The sequence below is a fragment of the Lepisosteus oculatus genome, chromosome 16 (assembly GCF_040954835.1).
Source record: "Lepisosteus oculatus isolate fLepOcu1 chromosome 16, fLepOcu1.hap2, whole genome shotgun sequence".
NCBI lineage: Eukaryota > Metazoa > Chordata > Actinopteri > Semionotiformes > Lepisosteidae > Lepisosteus > Lepisosteus oculatus.
Genome location: NC_090711.1, coordinates 6999492 through 7019748, shown reverse-complemented (window position 1 = coordinate 7019748; position 20257 = coordinate 6999492). Strand labels below are relative to the sequence as shown.

Sequence of the window (20257 nt, the reverse complement as noted above, 5' to 3'; positions counted from 1 at the left end):
GAAAGAAAGCTCCACTCAAATAACGGGTCTCGTATATTGCTTATTATGGCTGTTTTTTTTGTACTTTGAAAGTGAAGGGATATACTGTACTGTAGATGTAACCAGCAGACAAAGTACAGGCGCGATGTTGCATGTCGTTCTTTGTCTGGTCCTTGCTGTTAAAACATCTTTCACTTTACATGTAATTTTCGTATATGGAAATTTTAGTTGTTTTAAACCTCAGTTTGTTTTAAAATAATGTAAGAACTGGAACCAGTGGTGGAAAAAATGAAACCCGGTAGATGGCACCAGTAGTTTCTACGTCACGGTCCAGACTGCAGGCGTGGACTCCCGATGAGAGGCGGTGCGTTTCTGGTATAACTGCATTCATATGACAGTGTGACCAATAAGAGCTGGAGTGGTTGGTGTAGGTTGAGCTTTTGCTGGAGCCGGTAAAACTAAAGCGGATGTGTAAAAGAGCCGGCAACACTCACCCGAGTGGAAAATCTAATCGATTTCGTTTGTGTATATATTTTTTGAACGTACACAAAATTATTGCATTTGATACTTTTACAAGAGATAAGCATGAGCCGGCTCGAAAATCGAAAGCGTTTGAGAGAAGAGATCTTGCCTACCGACTTGTGCGTAACTCCCGAAAAGAAGGTTTCGGACGTTTCGTGGCGACACACTGATTATCAGGACTGGGGTGTTGAAGAAACGTGCAAATATCTGCAACTGAAAGGGTTTGGAGAATGGCAACAAAAATTTAGAGGTGGGGGTGTTTTCTATTTTTAAAATGCAATGGACGTCATGCATGCGCGTTTGCAGATTAGGAATAGGCGTTTGACCTGAGCTGTAGTAACACTTTCTTGTTCGGCAATAATACATCGTGGTATCAAACTACTGTAATTTGATTGACTATAACTGGTTTATGCTATTTAGACTCGTGGGTATCGGTGCACGAATTTACATCAAAATACTTGACTCTTGATATATACAGTACATAGAAGCTGAAGTGGTTTCATCTGTAAATTTCCGTAATTTCGTAAACGACCCACGTCGAATTTGGTAAAGCATGGCAGAAAACATCAGCCGATTGCTGTTAAGACTGTTTTTACAATAAATTATTTATTTTACAATACATTTCACCAAGTGGAGTAACGTACTGTATCTTTATAATAACCCACATTATTTTTTACTATGGAATGTAGGTCCTGTGCAAACCAAAATAAGCTTTTTAATGTTTTTTACTGTCCGAACCGCTTCTCCTCCACTCAGTGTCGTTCACTTTCGTTTTCCTCCATGTAGTTCCTGGACCTTGTCCAAGGCTTCCTTGCCCTTCGTATTCCAGACTGTGGGAGCTTGGTGTCTGTACTTTTATATCCTCTTATCAAATATATTATGCAGCAGCGAGAAGTTGTTTTCGATCTTGGGTTGCATTTGACTGGACCAAAGTGCACCAAGTGTGCCAAGGAAGATGGCATATACTGTACATTGGTGTAGGGAGACAGCAAGCAAGCAGCAGTAACTCTAAACTAATTTTTATATTCAATTAAACGGATTGTGATTGAGTCATATACCATATTTTTAAATCACGAGCTCTTGCACATGAGAGTAAATGAATGTACATTGTTTGTTGGCAGCCTGTACTCATATTTAAAACCCTGCTTTTGTCATTTTAAGCAACCTGCATTTTGAATTGCACTGTGCCTGTGTCTAGTGATGTGGCAGTGCATTACTGAACTTCTGTACATTAAAGCACTACTGAGCTATATTGCAGCCCTTTTCTCTTCATGACCTTGACCCCTTTTTTGTTCTTTCAGATCACCAGATTACAGGTGTGGGCCTGCCCTACATTACTGATGCTCACCTGGAGAGAATGGGGATTGGGTAAGGGAGTTTACAATGACGTGCATTAAAATAAAAGGGAATGCTTGTACAGTATACTGGCTGCTTGAGCACAGTTCTTATTTTGCGTTTAGGCCTTCTTGCCAGCTTCCTTCATTTTGGAAGAGCTGATCTAAAAGTGAATCCAATTAAAGCTCTTAAGGCTTAATGTTAAGAGCCACTCCATGCTGATGTATGAACTCGGGCAACCTCTGATCTCTAAACACCTTCAGGACTTAAGAATTGAACTTATTCTGCATGAACCCCCAGTAACTTCCAGGACTGTTAACTATCTGTTGTGCTCATTGTTTCCTTTTATTTTTCAGACCTCTGGGTGCCCGATTACAGATTCTTCACTGTCTGAGAAATCTATGGCAGTTTTCTGTTGACAGGATGAAGGTAGAGCCGTTTTTTGTGGTTTTTCCATCTTAATTTTCCAGATGCACATGGATAGTGTAGGAGCTGGAACTGGTAAAGATCTGGATGTAGTAAGGGGGATAGCAGCTGTTTTTGCAGCTCTAAAGTCTCTGTTTAAAATAAATCTGAACTTTTTTTATTTATTGATATTCAGAATTTACCTTCACCTCCTACCTGGACCCTAAAAATAGTTACATTAAACTAGCACAGATTTTGTTCAGAATCAGTGGGGTTAATTGTAGCCTGCAGTGCCTGTAGTGTTTATTCCATGTGAGTTCCCGCCTTCCAGGTCTTCAACGACCCCATCCATGGTCACATTGAGATGCACCCCTTGCTGGTGAAAATCATCGACACCCCCCAGTTTCAGAGGCTGCGCTTCATCAAGCAGCTGGGTGGTACCTACTTAGTGTTTCCTGGAGCTTCCCACAACCGGTTTGAGCACTCCATCGGGTAGGCAAACCCTGCACTGGCACAGCTCCACGTCCACTGTCTGTTCATGTTAGTGAAGGTTTATAGTTTGCGCAAACTCTTAACGTAATGGCAGTAACATGGTGCTCTCTCAGTTCATCTTCACATGAAAGTGAAGCTATTTTTAATGTCCAAGCTGTACGCCTTTTGGGAACATTAAGAAAGCAAACAAAGGAAATTTAGTCGGAAATCCTGCAGCTGCCACAGTAGGCGTGTTTCCTTGCTGACGCAGGCAGGAGTACTGTGGCAGCAGTCTTGCTGTGCACTGAGCGGCATTGAGCAGGTGTGTTGGTGATGGTTCATAGGTTGTGCGTTTCTCTCAGGGTGGGCTACCTGGCGGGCCGGCTGGTCCAGGCCCTGTATGAGCGACAGCCGGAGCTGCGGATCACCCAGAGGGACATGCTGTGTGTGCAGATCGCAGGGCTGTGTCACGACCTGGGTGAGCCATGTCCCTCATAGCCTCTTCTGTTGGCTGTGGCTTTACGTCTTAACTCTTGCGAGGCGGAACTAACAGTTTGTTTTGTTCTCTCGTATTGATTCCTAGGACACGGCCCTTTCTCTCACATGTTTGATGGAATATTCATCCCTCTAGCCCGCCCAGGCTTAAATTGGAAGGTAATGGAAGAGAATTTTGTATATTTTTGGGATTTTAAGTGCTGTGGCAAAATAATGACGCCAAGGCCACAAGATCAAATGAGAAAAAATTATAATTGTGCTGCATTTAACTAAGAATAACATAATTTCTCTGTGTTATTTGTCTCTTCACACAAGATGTGCTAGGCTTCTAACTGTACAGTGTGACTCATTTTCTCACTTTTTATCTGTGGCTGGATCCATCTTGTTATCCTGAGGTCCTGAGTAATTGTGTACATGCATGTTCCAGCATGAGACTGCCTCTCTTCAGATGTTCGATCACCTGGTATCTGCCAATCATCTGGAGACTGCAATGGAGCAGTATGGCCTAGTTCTTCCGGATGACATCATTTTCATCAAGGAGCAGATAGCTGGGCCCACTTACCAGAACCAGTCTTCAGTGAGTAATGAGCCAACAGGATTGTGCATGAGCATATAGACAATTAAGTCACAGAGGTGAACACCATGGATAGAATGGGATTTGGTGAGCTCATACAGTTAAGCAACATAAAGCCAATAACAGACTGCATCCACCCAACACATCTTCACATACCGTCCTAACTCCACACCAGTAATTACCTAATGAAGCAATAAGGTAAATAATAATGTAACAAATGGGGGGTTACGAAGTGGGTTAGTCAGTAATTATTTATAACCCCCAACTTGAAAGTGATTTCTAGCAATATACCCGAGTGGCTGGAATAATTAGAGGCAGGTGAATTTTCTTTTTCAGGCACAGCTTAGTAGAGAGGAGTAATAATCCAGGCACACATGGTTAAACAAATATTTATTCCAAATACAGAACACAAACTGCACTACACACAACATACAACACACAAGATATGTTATGTACGGTATTTATAAGCAAGGTGTTTCAGAGGCCGAACATTCTGGTCACCCCCAGAAAACCTCGAGACTGCTACTAAGCATTAAACTCTTAATATGCCGTCTAACTAAATACAATGCAAACTGCAGTTTAATCTCTCTCTCTGCACCCCGGATGCCACAAAATAAATGGGAGCCTATATTCCTATCCATAAGAATGCACCCTAAGCAGGAAAGATGTTTCTTACTGAGGTATATTTTACCCAGGAAACCCAAGTGCCCTAAAACGCAGAATAGCACACTCTCTCTAACAAGGTTCAGATACTTACAGTAGCTCTAGTCAGGTTTGATTTGGATGATCATGAAGTAGGGACTTTCGCCTGGCGCAAGCTTCAAGTCCCAACTCTGCGGACTGTCTCTTCTCCCTGCTGCTCCTGGTTTCTTCCTCCCTCTTCTTCTTCCTTTGTACTCCTAATGTGATCTTATTTTGTCCATTTCTGTCCTGCTACTTTGCAATCATTAATCCACAACTTGCCTAGGTATACTAAGATAAACTTTACAATTGTTTCTGCTCAAGGGACCCCCACATACCTCAGCAAACATCCTCTCTCCTTTGAAGTTTGAAGTGTTTACTCTTCTCAGTGTCACAAACTTTATCTAAAATCTAAGAGACACTTCTAAGTCACCTGAAGCTGTAACAGTAATAATAAAGGAAATACTGGCATCTCAGCGGCAGCAATATAAGGCTTTCAGCAAGAGCTGCTTTTAGCCACTTTCTCTTTTAGTACAGTTAGAAATGAGAGAAGGCCCTTTGGCTTATCTAACCTGTTTGGTAGTGAAGAAAGATATAAGATGTGAAAAAAGGGTTAACTGATTTCTTTCTGCACAAAGACTTCTTTTGGTACAAAACATTCCATGCTTAAGCTCTTTTGAGTTATGGCAGGGAGTCAACTGATAAGAGATTCCAAGTGCGAGCTAGAGACTCCCTTACTATGGGAAGATGAGACCAGCCATTCAAAGTGTTCAAGGTCTGGAGAATGTCCAAACACAGGTGACCTCCCCCCATTACCGCGGTAACAATTTTGCGTCAGAAACAGCTGAAGTTTATTATATAAACTGGTGCTTTGTACCTATAATCTTTGAACAATTCCGATTGTTCCTTGCATGCAATAAAACTCGCTTGTTCAACTTCATCTCGGGCTCCAGAACTTATTTGTCTGTTACAACAATTTTGGCGCTGCGAGCAGGGTCCTCCAGAAGGCGTGGGGATTTCCCATCGGCAGGAGAGAAAGAAGTAAGGACTCATTTTAAGTCCCGACTCTCTTGTCTGACCGACTGGGAAGTCTCCGCTCCCTGCGAGGATCGCCTGAGGTGATGGAGTGAACGTGAGTTTCTGATTTTCCCCTGGCCTGGGGCAGACACTGGTTTATGTAATGGGTGGTTGGCTGTAAACCCAGAATATAGTCTGGCAGGCAAAGAAACCGCGGCATTGTGCGCTGAAATCGGGACTGGATGTGCCTTCATTGTGAGTGGATTTCAGGACTGGTTGTGCTTTCGTTGCGCGCGGAGTAATATAATAATAATAATAATTGCTTACACTTATATAGCGCTTTTCTGGACACTCCACTCAAAGCGCTTTACAGGTAATGGGGACTCCCTCCACCACCACCAATGTGTAGCATCCACCTGGATGATGCGACGGCAGCCATAGTGCGCCAGAACGCTCACCACACATCAGCTAAGTAGGAGTAGTTTTGTTTTAAAAAGAAAATGGTTGGAAATAGATAATATATGAATGCTTTTTGATGTTTTTTCTTGTTTCTGAACACACAAAACTCAAACAAAAGCACACCTCACAATAAAAGAGCAAATCACTCAGTAGCAGGATTAAAAGGACGTTGGGAGCCGAGGATAGCTCTGACTGGAGCCCTGTGCATAAGTCCACCCTGGGGCAAAAGCAGCAATGCTAGCATTCTGGGGATGGTGAATTACTGATCCAGGAGGAGGATTGCTTGTGTTCTCGTTCCTTACCTGTGAACAGTGAATTGTAAGTCCTCTTTAAAGACTCTTGAGAGGCATTTAGATCTGGAGTTAAAATACTCCCTAGCTGCATCAGTGCAGCAATGCACAGGTTCTTCCAAGTAAAAAGCACCTGCCTGGATCAACCTGGATGTTGACTGTAATATGTCAACTAATATCATCGGTTGTAATGCTTGTTTTACATGTGGAGGCCAGTAAAATGATATTCAACAGTTAAAATAAAGCAGGAATCCATATTTCACATAAAATGTTACCGATATTCAGGGCCGGATTTTGGCGTTCGTAGGCCCTAGGCACTTTCACTCCAAAATGTGAAAAAGGGGTAAACACCAATTTAATTACGTTGATTGACATGATGCACTTTAAACTATTGTAATGACCGGGGGATTCCAACAGAATGAAGCTCACACATGTGCCAGCAACAACATGTTTATTTACCTCAGCCAGTTGTACTTTGACCGACAGAGATTGAAACTCTTGGAAGGGGTTACACACACACAGGGTAAGGATTAAGGAGCGGTACATCATTTTACAGTGGGTTACAAGGACAAAGCAGCAAATACTGACAACTATTTACAATGGCTCCTCATAAACTCTCTAGGCTATTTACACTACCAGGTCAATCTGAGATCAACACACTGACCTCACGTACAGCCTGGGGCTGCTGCCCCTAGCCTGCCATGTGGACACATAGCTAAGGGGAGGTGCAGCTGCTAAAGCGACCGGTGGGGGTGCTGCACTATTCTAATGCTAAACCATGCGATTGATGGAGTGACCATCACTTCGATATTTCTAGTTTGTAGAACAGCCGCTGGATAGGATATGATTATTGATTTAGAGCACCTAGAGTTGATCACGAGCATGTTGTTTCAGCTCGTTTTTCGTTAGTCACTAGTGTTTCCCTCCTTCGTAGGTCCTAAAACTTTCGTAGGCCCCAAGCACTGTGCCTACAGTGCCTAATGGGAAATCCGGCCTTGCCAATATTTATGAAGGTGCCCGTAATGCGTATAATTCTCTTGATTATTGGAAAACTGAATCACTGCCAATTTGATGTACGCTGAGGTTTAAATGTGAAGTACACACAAATCACAAGAAAGCTATTTGGGAATATGAACCCATTGATCTTTTTCCTTTTGTACCCCTTCCAGTGGCCTTATCGGGGCCGTTCAGAAGAGAAGGGCTTCCTGTATGAGATTGTGGCCAACAAGAGAAATGGCATTGATGTGGACAAGTGGGATTATTTTGCCAGGTGTGTTTTCCATCTAAATTCACAACCGTGACAGTGGATTTTGCTGGACTACAAAGTTTTATTGCATTGCATTTGTCTGTATGTGCTGTACCTAGAGTATGTGTGTCTTCCAGTCTGAATCTTTTTAAATGCTGTATTCAGTTGTTTAGAAACTGAAATGCTACTTCAGATGCGTACAGAATTCATTCTGGTTTTGACTTGTCAATACCCTGCCTGCAACCTTATTACATAGACTCCTCAGAATGTACCTTCAGGTCACCTGTGCACAGGCAAGAGTATACCAAATGCTCCCCTTAATCGGTGCTGCTTTTTGTCCCTGTGTGCTAGGGATTGCCATCACCTTGGAATTCAAAACAACTTTGACTACAAGCGCTTTCTGAAGTTCGCCCGAGTTTGTGAGGTTGAGAATAAGAAACACATCTGTACCAGAGACAAGGTATTGGTGCGATTTTTTTTAAATGAAAATGGCTGGTAAACTTATTTGTTACAACTACATCCATTCATCACTATCAGATCTTGTCGTCAGAGGTTTTAAAGCATTATACTGTTCTGATCCTGAGCCTTTCTGTTTAAAATGTTCAGAACAGAATAATAATAACATAAGATTAAGGTAGCAGTGCAGAGCATTGGTGTGGGTTCTGGATATGTAACTAGAAGGTTGTAGGTTCAAACTGCAGCTGGGATATGTACCCAGCAACGTACTTAAACCCAAACAGTAAAATGTAAACCAAGTAAATAAATTACTTTTTAATTGATTAATTCATGTGTGTTTTTTTATTCGTGAATTTATTGGCTTGTTCTGTTCTCTTTTCAGGAAGTAGGGAATCTGTATGACATGTTTCATACTAGAAACTGCCTTCACCGCAGAGCCTACCAGCACAAGGTTGGCAATATCATTGAGACAATGTGAGTAAAGTTTAAACTGCACACTCTTGTTTCTTCTAGGATTCATCTTGAGGGTTATCTGCCAGCTTGTTTTTAAGTCGAGCTTTCCATGTCCAGAGAATGACACATTTATTTATTTATTTATTTATTTATTTATTTATTGTGTCAGTTAACAAACTACTGTAGCAAGAAGAAAATAGCAGCCTTTTTACTTTTTAGGATAACCGAGGCTTTCCTGAAGGCGGATAAATACATCCAGATTGAAGGCTCCGAAGGAAGGACATTCACAATTTCCACTGCAATAGATGATATGGAGGCCTACACCAAGCTGACAGGTCTGCTTTTTCTTTTCAGTGTTTTTTTTAAAGTTTATTATAACTACGTATTTTTATTCTATGCATCTGATTTATTTTTTTGGGGCATAGCCCGTGGTGTGTTGTCTGTGTCTTGGCTCATAGCTAAGAACCCTGCCACCACACACGGGAGAATGAGGAGTAAGCAGACTCCTCTGACATGCCCACCCCTCATGCTGTTCGTCTTGAGGACTAGGCAACCCCATACTGGATATTCAGCCCTGATTGCAGTTTGGGGGTTCATAAGAGGCTACAGCGTTTGGCTGAAAGCCGAGTGAACCCTGGCTGACTCTTGGCCTCTGCTGAGGCAAATGCCTTTACCTGTAGAGCCATTTGGGTGGCCCCTTGACGTTTCTGGTGGCTTTTGCCCTCCCCCCCCAAGAAACTGATAGTAAAGTGTAAAACACAGCTGTCACAAGAGCAGAGCAAGAGGTAAAATGTGCATAATTTAAAGGGTATGTCAGAAACACCATGATGGCAGAAAAAAGATAAAAAATAGGTACAAACAAAATATATTTTTCATGATGGGAGTGTTAAACTTATTTACATTGAATCTGAAATATTGGTGCACATTTATACAAAGTGTGAAACTTAACTAAATTTGTGTCATTCAAGATATTTCATTGTTTGTAATTCATGTTTTCAACATGTTAAAAGACAGGGAAAAGGCTTAAGTTATCATGCCGTGTGTTTTCAATTGCATTTACATTTTGCATTGCTAAGAGGTTCTTTACCTCTTGGCTTCCAAAACAGTCTTTGCTTAATGGGATTATCCACCTCTCTCCCAGATCACATCTTCCTGCAGATCCTGTATTCCACCGCCCCGGAGCTGAAAGAGGCTCGGACAATCCTCAACAACGTGATGTGCCGGAAGCTGTATAAGTGCATCGGACAGACGCAGCCAAAACCGGACACAAAGATCTTGCCGGTAAAGTGGTGACAATATGTACATTTAAGAAGAGGCAGACTATTCTGGGTCCACATTTCAGACAAGCTCTTCTGACTCGCTTATCCAGTGCTCTTTGTACTTGACTGAGAGAAATTGCCCACCCCAAAAACATTTCAGGATAAAAATATGATTAAGGAGTACTGAATGCATCAATAATAGTGGATATTATTTATTATCTGTAATCTGTTAATACATACAGTAAAGAAATTCCATCCTTGGCTATTTTTTTTGTATTGAAAAGTCTTGAAATGTTCATTTGGAGTTCAGGTCAACTTATAATTTATGCAAATATTTGGAGTTGATTGTAAAGATTTTTGTATACATATATGTCTTTGTTACAGGGTCTTACTGTTGCTGACCCTTTTGGTTTCTTTTTCCTCAGCATGAGCTGGACACTTTGGCCAGCGATGTTGCAAAATCTATCCCACAGGTCCCATCAGATGTGAATCTAGATCCAGGAGACTTCATTGTCAGTGTAAGTTGATAAGCATTTCATTCCAAACACAAGTATGTGCAAGTTGTCTTTTATTTACTTGCACCATTTGGACATTGTGCCAAAATTCTTGGTCCCAATTAATATAGATACTAGAACTGTCATATCAGGAAGCAGTTGACCATCAAAATGTTTAATTGTCCCAAACTTGAGTTACATATGACTTCAGCAGCATGGTTTTTGAATAACATTTTAAATAACATATAGCCTAGAACTCTGAAAAGGGTGATTTTTAAAAACATTTCTTCTATTCTAGGTGATAAACATAGACTATGGAATGAAGGAAAAAAATCCCATCAACAACGTGCGTTTCTACTGCAAGAATGACCCTACCAATGCCATCAGAATTCGTAAAGACCAGGTAAGCCCCTTTCTATGTAAACATAGTAACAGTTGTTATTGCAAGTCAGAATTCTCTGGCCTTACCTATATCTTCTGTGCAATTTGCTATGGATCTATGGGCTATTTTTAGGTGGAAAATGTAGTTCCACTAGAAAAATTCCACTATTAACTTTGCACCAAACAGAAAACAAATAAGGTTTAGTGAAAGACAATTATGTATTTTCCATTCAGACAGGATGTATATTGATTTCCATAGAAACTGTATTCCATTCGTATTTATTCAATTCCTTCTTTATCCATTCAATTATTATTCTAATAACAATTTACAATTATATAGCGCTTTTCATTCCAAAGTACTTTAGTCATAGAAGAAGACCTATTTCATATATTCACAGCATCACACACCGAGGTGATGTGTGGTAGTTCATGCTTTTACAACAGATCAGGAGCAGAAGTGAGAAATTGCTTTGTCGGGCTGATTAAGGCAAAACTTTAGGAAAGCCACACAAGCCTATTAGCCTAAAGTGAAATTTCAACAGGACACTGAGATTAGAGCACTTAAAATTTCAAGAGGAGCCATGGGATCTTTAATAACTAGTCAGAACCTTGGTTTGATGTCTCATCTGAAGGACAGCACCTCCTGTAGCACAGTATCACTGGTCACCAAACTGGGGCACTGGTCTGGAAATTCTGGTGCAGAAGGACAGTGGTCCACTGGTCCACCAGCATCTTAAGACAGCAGCCTGGATTGCCTTGGAGGTCTCCCTGCCCAGTACTGGCCATGCCCAGTTTAGTTTAGATATCGCATGAGATTGTTACATTACTAATGGGAACGCTGCTGCCAGTTAGGATTGTACTAGTACCTGTGAATCCTCCATCTACAATGCTGAACACAAACTTCTGCTTCCTTACTATCTTCTTCGCTCTGGGATTTGTATTAAAAAGCTACAAGAGCTACAACGATGTAGCAAACACCAAGCCTCTTTTTTGAAACGTGTATTGCTGTGATTAAAGCTTTAGTGAAAAACAAGTATTTACGTTCGGACTCTGGAACTCTTTGGGATACAAAATTTGCTAAATGTGTCCTGCTTTCAAGAAAGGCCTTTTCAGCCCTGTTGATTCTGCAGGTGTCTCAGCTCCTGCCTGAGAAGTTTGCTGAGCAGCTGATTCGGGTTTACTGCAAGAAGACTGATGAAAAGAGTATCGAGGCAGCCAAGAAGTACTTTGTGCAGTGGTGCTTCGATAGAGACTTTACCAAACCTCAGGTATTGCCCCTTTACTCTTTTTATCTTTTACTGGCCCATATTGGGAGACCTGTGCTCTCTAACACTCAGTCCTTTTAGTAGCTCTTAAATAGCCTTGGCTTGTTGTAATATTGCCAGAGGTTCTTCAGGATTAATGTTAGCTAAGGATATTCCAGGATATGTGAGATGTGTATCTTAGTTTTTAGGAGAATAAATTTTAGATTTAAAAAAATCTAAAACTAAAAATTTGTGAAGTCCATTATAGTGAATTGACAAGTTAATTTATGACATAAGATTGATTATGAGTAATTTTATAATATTGGCATGAGTAGTATGCTAAAGCAGCAGAATATGAATACCGTGCAAAGATATACTGTATATACTCTTGCAAGACACTATATGTATTTTGAGGTAATGTTAAATATGAACGGTATGAAGTATTTTTTGGTTAGTAGTTTACGTTAAAATTTTAAATTAAACTTTAGATCCTTTCAAATTAAGGAAGTGGTCCATGTGTGTCCTTCAGAAATCCTTTATTTGTTTTGTTAAGGTGGTTTGAGCAGATGCCCAAATTGTCTTGATTTTACTGGTTTTATTTTTAGGATGGGGACATAATTGCCCCAGAGCTGACTCCCCTGAAAGCCAGCTGGGATGAGGACAGTGACGACGAAGGAGGAAAAAGGGTGATGAGCGGAGTCCTGATCAATTCCAAAACGCGAACCAAGCTCGTCCTCTAGGGATGGCCGGAGAGCACTGAAAGGCAAAGGGAAATCGAGGGAAATGTGTGTTAGAGGTGTTGAGAACAGAAGTAGAACAGTACATGCAGGGTCAGAACCTAGATCTCGTGCTTACGGTATTCTGAGTGTTGCTTTCTTAGGCAAGGTGCATAATTATTGAGATCATAAAGGAAATGAAATGTCACGTACAGTAGATACTCCAACATGATGTGTTACGACATACTCTAGACCTTCTCAGAGCTGCTCAGAAAATCGTTGCTCAACCTAGGACTGCAGCCAGCCTGGATATTTTATTTACAATTTTATTTCTGTGCTGTACTTTTGATCTTTTTGTGATCACCACTCAAAGCGCTTTAGTATTTTTCTAGACTCTTTAACCCTGATTCTAAATGACCAGGATCTCTGGACGGCTGGGATCTTGAGTGTAAGGACTGTTAATGTGATTGTAGAGAGGTGTGACAGGTGTTAAACAGGATTTTAGAAGTGGAGTTTGTTGGCTGCTGTCTGGAGCTTACTGCTTGGTTGATTGAAACAGGTGGTTTAAGGTTGTATTTAAAGTGTGAATTTTACATTTAAATGTCCTCTTATATACTTCAGTTTCAGAAATATGCTGCAGATTCTAACCTTCCCTATGTACTTGTTTGAATGTCAAAACACTCTTGTGAATGTCTGAGTTCCTGCTTTTCTACCTCACTGTGTTTGCATAAAAGACAATCTAGGCAGTTAATCTTTCTGTTTCAACAAAGAGGCTATTATGCACAGTGTTACTAAAATTATGATGAGAATGCATCAGGATGTGCACAAAATATTTTAACTAAGCCATCAATATTTTAACAATATTGAGTAGTGCCAACCAAATTGGCAAGAGATACCTAGTGCAGATGTTCATAAAGTGTGCTGGGTGTTAAAGTCTTGAACACCGGACTTCTGCGTTGTCATTAGCAGTTCCATCTTTAATATTGCATGATTGTTGATAAAAAGCATGGCTCATGTTTGTGTTTTTAATTCAAGCTGCAGCAGTTATTGAATTCATAGGAAAGAGTTGACTTAGAATGTCAAGAGACAATAGAATAGAGGTCTTTATTGTCCATGAACCTCAGTGTGTGAAAACCTTTTTTTTTTACATATTGTTTCTCAGTATAAATATCAACAAATGCGCCTATATTTTTATTTTGTATTGTGTTGGCAATATGTCTTTTTATTTCCAGCAGTGAATGCTTTTAAGTTTTGAATGTTTTTGTATTTGCCATGTTCTTACTTAAGAGTTTATCTTTTAAGGTTATTTTTGGTTTGCAAAAGAAAACAGCATGTTTTTATTTTGGAAAAATTAAGCTTTTTTATTGTTATACAGGTCAAAATTTTGACCAGTGATGAATGTTGAGTTCCTGTTTTTTAACCGCTGTATGTATTCTGCATTTGGCGTCTTTTTGTAGAAAACTATTGGCAATGGAAACTTTAGATTGCAGGGTTTTGCGTTATCCTTGCCTATGGGTGTTTTAAGCTGCCTGTTAATGTTCCAGCTCACCTTTTTATGCTAACTCTGCCTTAGAATCACAGGGGCATGAGTGTGTGTTGTGGAGTGTGTTCTCAATTCATGTGCGTTGAGGATGTTTGCTATTGAAAATCGGTGATTCTGAATTTGTGAGGCATAAAACAGAAAATAATTTCAAAAGCACGCTTAGAAAAAAAGATCAGAATATTGAATTTTGTAAAAAGAGATATTGCTTTTTATGTAGCTGCACTTTGATGCTGTCCTGAATTGCTCAACTCAACATATGCATGAGTGGCACACTTGTTCAATAGTTAAAATCCACTACCACTTTTACACATTTTCTCACTGTTTCATCTAGGATAAACCCTAAAAATGTTTTCACGTGATAACTCACTGTATAGAACTAAATCATGTATATACAGTAGTGTAAAGTTTGCTTTATTCAGGTTTATAAAGGATACATACTTACTGGGAGTGGGGTTGTTACTGGTAGGAGAAATACAGGCAGTAGACCTACAGAGAAAAAGAAACAAAATGAGCCTTTCTGTTGGGTTTTTTTTAAACGGTGGTTTTCCCTGTCATTTTTACAATATACCCTCCTGGTTGGAAATGGTCACTCGTGAAGCTGTCTCCGTACGAGGAGCGTGAGGACAGGCGGGGGGGGCGCTCGAATCCTCTCTCCCATTGACGCCCCCCGCCACGGCTCACAGAGAGGTCCACACTGACTGCACGGCCCCCAGGAAGCCTCAGGGGTTACTTCTTCGCTGGGAGCTGCTGGAACCCGGGCCGAGCCTGAGGAATCCCAGTTAGTGACTTGACCCAGTTCGAAACTGAGTCATCTAGATGGTAGGACCTATTTGTGGAGCAAGCTCCTTTACAGTCAAGCATATTTTTAATTTTATGATGAGTATACTTTTCGCCCACATTTTCAACACCCTTTTTCTTTCATGGTGATCGTTAGGCCAAATGCATACAATTTCCTATTTTATTCTTTTTATTGATTTTGAAGTGGTTACGAATGTTGCAGTGGTGTGCAGGCCTCAAACACAAGACCTTTTTCTTTTACATACCCACGCCCTTCATTTTTGCCGTTTCACGTTTTCTGTGCTTGGTGGTGTTTACTTATTTTACACGCATCACTTTGAGGTTTCTTATTTTCAGAAGTTTTAAAATGAAAAATGTCAAATTGTCATTCAAAATGGCTTATATACTGGGGTGGTTTGCATATCATTATCATGCTTCATGGACTTCAGAATGTTCTAGAATGTAACCTTCTGCACGGTGTGTACTTTTCATTAGTATATGGGGTGGGGGGGGTCACAATAAATTGTGTTCTAACAAAGCTTCATGTGTGGTTTGTAATATATTATGATTGACCAAACATGCTAGTGAAATATACAAAAGATGCACATTTAATATACCAGGCACTAATCCACCTGAAGAAGGCTCCACAGCCGAAACGTTCTCTTTTTTTTCCTCTTTTCAGTATGTCATAAACCTTTACTTGTTCCTTTGCAGCCTCCACATGCTGATGCAGCTCCTTACTTGAACTACTAATCCAACTGTATGCAACTGTGTTAATAAACATTTTAGAAACGTATGTAAAATACCAGGTCTGTTGTCTTAAGAAAAACTTAAAACGTCTTACAGCCATATGAGGATTTTTTTTTACCTTTATTAACATCATCGTCATGCAGTTCTGAGGCACATGTATTGCAGAGAACAGACTTCGTGTGAAACAATAAGAAAAGAAAGGGGGCGATAATAAGAGTCACTGCCACTGAACTAATAAGGTCTGTAGCTGGGGAATAAAATGTTACAAATAAATAGGAAAAATGTGCTTACTGTAACCGTGAACTGTGTCCTGCAAGTTTATCAGGGTAAACCCTTAGGAAAAAGAATACAAATCACACTTTTTAAAATAAATTACTTGTGTCCTAGTGTAATAAAGTCCATTCATGCTCATTCTCTTTAATCATTAAAATATGAAATTATTATAATGTCATTGTTTTTCTCACTCATCCTTGGTTTGGGTGTCTCAAAGTGATAATACACTTAGGCAGGTGAAAAAGGTGCTGAACTGTCCATGGTGCTAGACCAGTGTATGAGACGTTCCTGAGCACCTTCTCCTAGAAAATTCCCAGCAAGATCGTATTGTTCAAGTTCCATTAAAAAATTTAAATACGTACCATAATAGATACGTGTGGCCGTACTATATTGTGAATATAGTCAGTTAAAAGGAGGTGTCGGCAACACATTTTTACTGTGACTATTTTCACGATAGAGCAAGGCCTCGTGTGCCTATTGCTTTTAGAAAACAGTTGCGAAATATGCTATATAGAATGAATTTTAATTTCAAAATTTAACACGACAATTTAGCTGTTTACGTTACTCCCGCCAGACAACATAGTCCGTCGTTGCTGCGCAACACAGAAACACAGCCACAGTTAACATTAACTATCAAAGAGAGGACATTAGCTAGCCAATATGATAAAGGAATAAATGACTTATTTTTTGTGCACATTTGAATATTTCCAGTGATCGTACAAGCACTTAAAAACTGTCCAATCCTGAGTTCGTCGGTTTTTTCTTTTTCGCTGGGGGAGTGCTGCTGGTCTCACTGCCAAGATATCACTCCAGCGCTTTCGGTCATTAAAATTGGGTTTCCAATAACTCCTTGGTGAACTCTCGTTTTTATTTACAGAACTCAGTCTGTGCAAATCGACAGGAGTAACCGTTTATCCCACTGCAAGAGGTCTTGTTACTTCCTCTTCAGCGTGCTATCGTTTCAAACGTCACAAAAGATGATTAACAGTGAACCGAAAGCAGAAAATGGTTCTCCAAACAATAACAAGCTGATACTGAGCATGCAAACAGCTAATTTGTATTCAAGATCTGCGCCGTACTCGACACAAAACCTGTTTTCAGGTCACACCTCTCCATTCAGTAATCTTTTTCAGCCTCGTCAACATTCATTACTGTCTTCTGCATAAAGACATACCCATATATTCACAATTGCGTTTCACACAGGTGTGTTTCTGTCTAATTAGCTGACAGATGTCATGCATTTATTTATCATCAGTGACGAAGCACATTACATCGTGTTAATAAATTACCGTATTAATTCATCTGCGCAGTACCCCTGTGTCTATGTAAAATAATACTGCCGTTGTGTTGAAAAAAGGCAGAAAAGTGGTTTGGGATCACAAACTGAAAAGTGAGTATTGTGCTATCTGTACCTTGACAGTGCTCCCTCAGTTTACTGTACTTCTCTCCGTGCTCATCACTTTGCCATCAAATTGTGACCCACTCCATTAAGCAGAAACTGTGTTTTGAGTCTGTGAAGGGGGTGTTTTGGTTATTGCTGAGAATATTCCTTGCCGTTCTTGCTCCCTTCTGTATTCATAAGAATGTAGATGACTTATACTGTATACATTATGAAGTGCAGTGGTCCTAGTACAGATCCATGTGATACTCTACTAATGAAATAATGATTAGCTGAAGCTTTCACCTCTGTACTCTGTTTTCTCTCCTTTAACCAGTACTTAATTTACAAAAAACACATTGTATCAAATAGAAAACATTAATTTATCTTTCAAGCATAATATATTGTCACACATTAAATTTATATTGATATGATATTTAAATTGACGTTCAAAATTTTAATTTCAAATACTTTTTGGTTCCATACTTTAGCATCAAGAGATTTTTAGTTGATCCCCTTTTAAGAACATGTCCTTTATTAAACTCAGTTTTACATCACCCTGTAAGACAATGCAGAGCAATCACATGATTGTAATTACATTACAGGCCTATTCAGGTCATGGTTATATGTAAGGATGAGCTAGGACTGGGAGTAGGTTTTAGGGTTAAGATGAATGTTTGAATCTGGGCTAGGATTACAGTTATAGTTAGAGGTTAAAGGTTAGGGATGTATAACTTATTTGGCTTCGTGATAAGATTTTAACCATCCCAGAAGTGATATAAAGTGGCTATCAAAAGTATTCACCTCCCTATGTTCCTTTTAAACTTTGTACTGTGTAAAAATATTGAATCATCATACATTTAATTGGGATTTTTTGCCAAAGTGAAAAGAAAATTCTACAGATCCTCCTAAACTATTTATAAGCACAATACAGAAAACTCATTGCACAAGAATTCACCACACATGAGTCAATGTCATTGTAAATATAATTGTTGGAAATTGTGTTGATCACTGTCTTGTGATAGAAACTCACTGGCTGTTGATGTCCCAGTAGGGTATGAGCCACTGAACACACAGACCTGAGGATAGTAGGTAACAATAACCTCCTCCCAATTAATTCTTTCGATGATATCATTTCCCCATCTGGGGAGGAGTTCTTCTCATCTTGAAAGTCTGTCCTGCCATGATCAACAGCAAGGAGTCACACCTGCGTGAGTTGGCAATGATTTCCAGCTGATGTGCCCTGCATGCATAGCTTGACCACATTTTCCAGATGCCAGCTGTCCTTTAATTGATATCTATCCATCCATTCATTTTCTAACTGCTTCTTCTAATTCTGGGTCATGGGGGAGCCCATGGCATGTAAGAATATAAAGGGCTTAAAATCACTAAAGATGGTAAAAAAAAAACAGTGTGCTGATAAAAAATAGTACCAGTTCTCCACACAATAATAAATCAGACCTGACTGTGCAAATTGCTAATTCATACTCAGCATCAACACAAACCTGTTTTTAGATTACACCCGTCAGTTCAGTAGTTTCCTTCTCCTCCAAAAATTCGTACAAACATATTCATAATAGTACTTACACAAAACAATGTGTTTTTATACAGGGCATGTTTCTGTCTAATTGGTTAATTAGCTGCCAGCTGTGATTTATTGAAGAATCCTCAGTGAAGAAGCATATCTCAATGTGTTCATAATTAGAATGGGATTACCCTATTAATTGATCTAAGCAGTCCCCTAATGTCTGTGTAAAATACTAAATAATATAAACAGTAATTTTTTGTCAGTTTTGTTGAAGGTGGGACTTCAGGCAGATGCTGTTTATATTAACAGGAACAACTGAAATGTACTAACTATTGGAAGAAATACAAAAAACTTTGGATTGCTCTAGCTCTAGATCTGACGGGAAGTTTTTGGACATATTTACTACCAAATGGGGGTCAATGCAACAAGATGTGTGTGTTCATAATAATTATTAGCTAATATCTAATAATTGTATTATACAGTATTTCAAAAAAATGTAATTAAGTTTGCTGGGAATACATTGTTGAATTTTATGTGCTTTATTTTTAGCAGACTCTATGTGAAATTATATTGTAATGACAAATAGTGTGAGTTGAAATTGAATTCTAAATGTTACGGTAGAAAAACCCGTGGAGGCACCCAAGTGCTGTAAAGCAGTAACCGCCAAAACCCATAAGCGCAACAGCGTGGTAAACCCCAAACAGACACTGTGTGCAACAACACTTTCGGCATGTCTTGCTGATGACTGTACCGGCTTGAGAAGGAGTTCCCTGTCTGGCCCAAAGGATACTCTTTCTGCTAATCTGTTCATCCCTTGCTGAAAAGCTGTTGAACAGGTATTTTAAAATGAGTAATCAAACAAACACACTGCATTGTATTTAGTCTGCACTGGTAACTTGTTTTTGTATGAGAGATTAAAATTGACTTTAGGTGTTACCTTAGGAACTTGGATAATGGAAAAAAAAAACAGAATTTTACTGGCATAAATACATGTTAAATGACTAGAGGTTGACCCCCAAGTTGCCTTATATTAAAAAGGCTTTGTACAGTCCTATTCATCTTATAATATGTAATTATACTTTCTATGAAACCACATTATGAGAATCTATGGAACACATCTCATAACTCAATAGTGATATTTAATACATATAAGCTTTAAAACATAAATAGCATTGAATACAGGGAAGCTGTCAAATATTTTAAACTACATATATAGTGCATCTTGATCTACTGTTCATCTTTTTAATCTTTAAGAACCCCGCTGTGATAGCAAACTATACACAGCAAAGAATTTTAATCTGGTCAAAACAAAGCTTGTTGAAGAACAAATAATCTTCCTTCTTGTATAATGCAAACACAATGAAATTCAGTGCACTGGCTGCAAAGGAACAAGTAGAGGTTCATTCCACATTGAAAACTAAATAAGAAATGTTTTGAGTGTGAATAACCTAAATTTAAAATGTTTTAGAGTTAATTTAATGGTTTTTGTGTAACTATATGACTTAATGTGTTACAAACTTGTGGGGTAACC

The 20257-nt window shown here is 39.4% G+C and overlaps 1 protein-coding gene and 1 long non-coding RNA gene across 2 annotated transcripts; one reads left to right on the top strand and one right to left on the bottom strand.

Annotated features, from left to right (window-relative positions):
* The first annotated feature begins 291 nt into the window (after nucleotides 1-291).
* Nucleotides 292-15336, top strand: samhd1 (SAM domain and HD domain 1). The gene is made up of 16 exons (XM_069179410.1): nucleotides 292-751; nucleotides 1803-1869; nucleotides 2193-2265; nucleotides 2573-2733; nucleotides 3075-3190; nucleotides 3296-3366; nucleotides 3635-3784; nucleotides 7398-7498; nucleotides 7826-7934; nucleotides 8313-8404; nucleotides 8603-8718; nucleotides 9525-9664; nucleotides 10068-10160; nucleotides 10435-10539; nucleotides 11648-11785; nucleotides 12367-15336. The coding sequence occupies exons 1-16, from the start codon at nucleotides 565-567 to the stop codon at nucleotides 12499-12501; spliced, it is 1854 nt and encodes a 617-aa protein (XP_069035511.1). The 5' UTR covers nucleotides 292-564; the 3' UTR covers nucleotides 12502-15336.
* LOC138223303 (uncharacterized) lies at nucleotides 12427-15705 on the bottom strand. Its single transcript, XR_011181726.1, has 3 exons — nucleotides 15666-15705; nucleotides 14463-14506; nucleotides 12427-12517 (listed from the first exon to the last, which is right to left on the bottom strand). It is a non-coding gene; the product is annotated as an uncharacterized lncRNA (long non-coding RNA).
* Between the last annotated feature and the right edge of the window lie 4552 nt (nucleotides 15706-20257).

Bases quoted from the DNA above. Each gene is read 5' to 3' on its own strand.
- samhd1 (XM_069179410.1), top strand. From the start codon at position 565: ATGAGCCGGCTCGAAAATCGAAAGCGTTTGAGAGAAGAGATCTTGCCT. The intron at 8,405-8,602 runs GTGAGTAAAGTT...TTTACTTTTTAG, and splicing joins GGCAATATCATTGAGACAAT to GATAACCGAGGCTTTCCTGA. The intron at 9,665-10,067 runs GTAAAGTGGTGA...CTTTTTCCTCAG, and splicing joins CGGACACAAAGATCTTGCCG to CATGAGCTGGACACTTTGGC.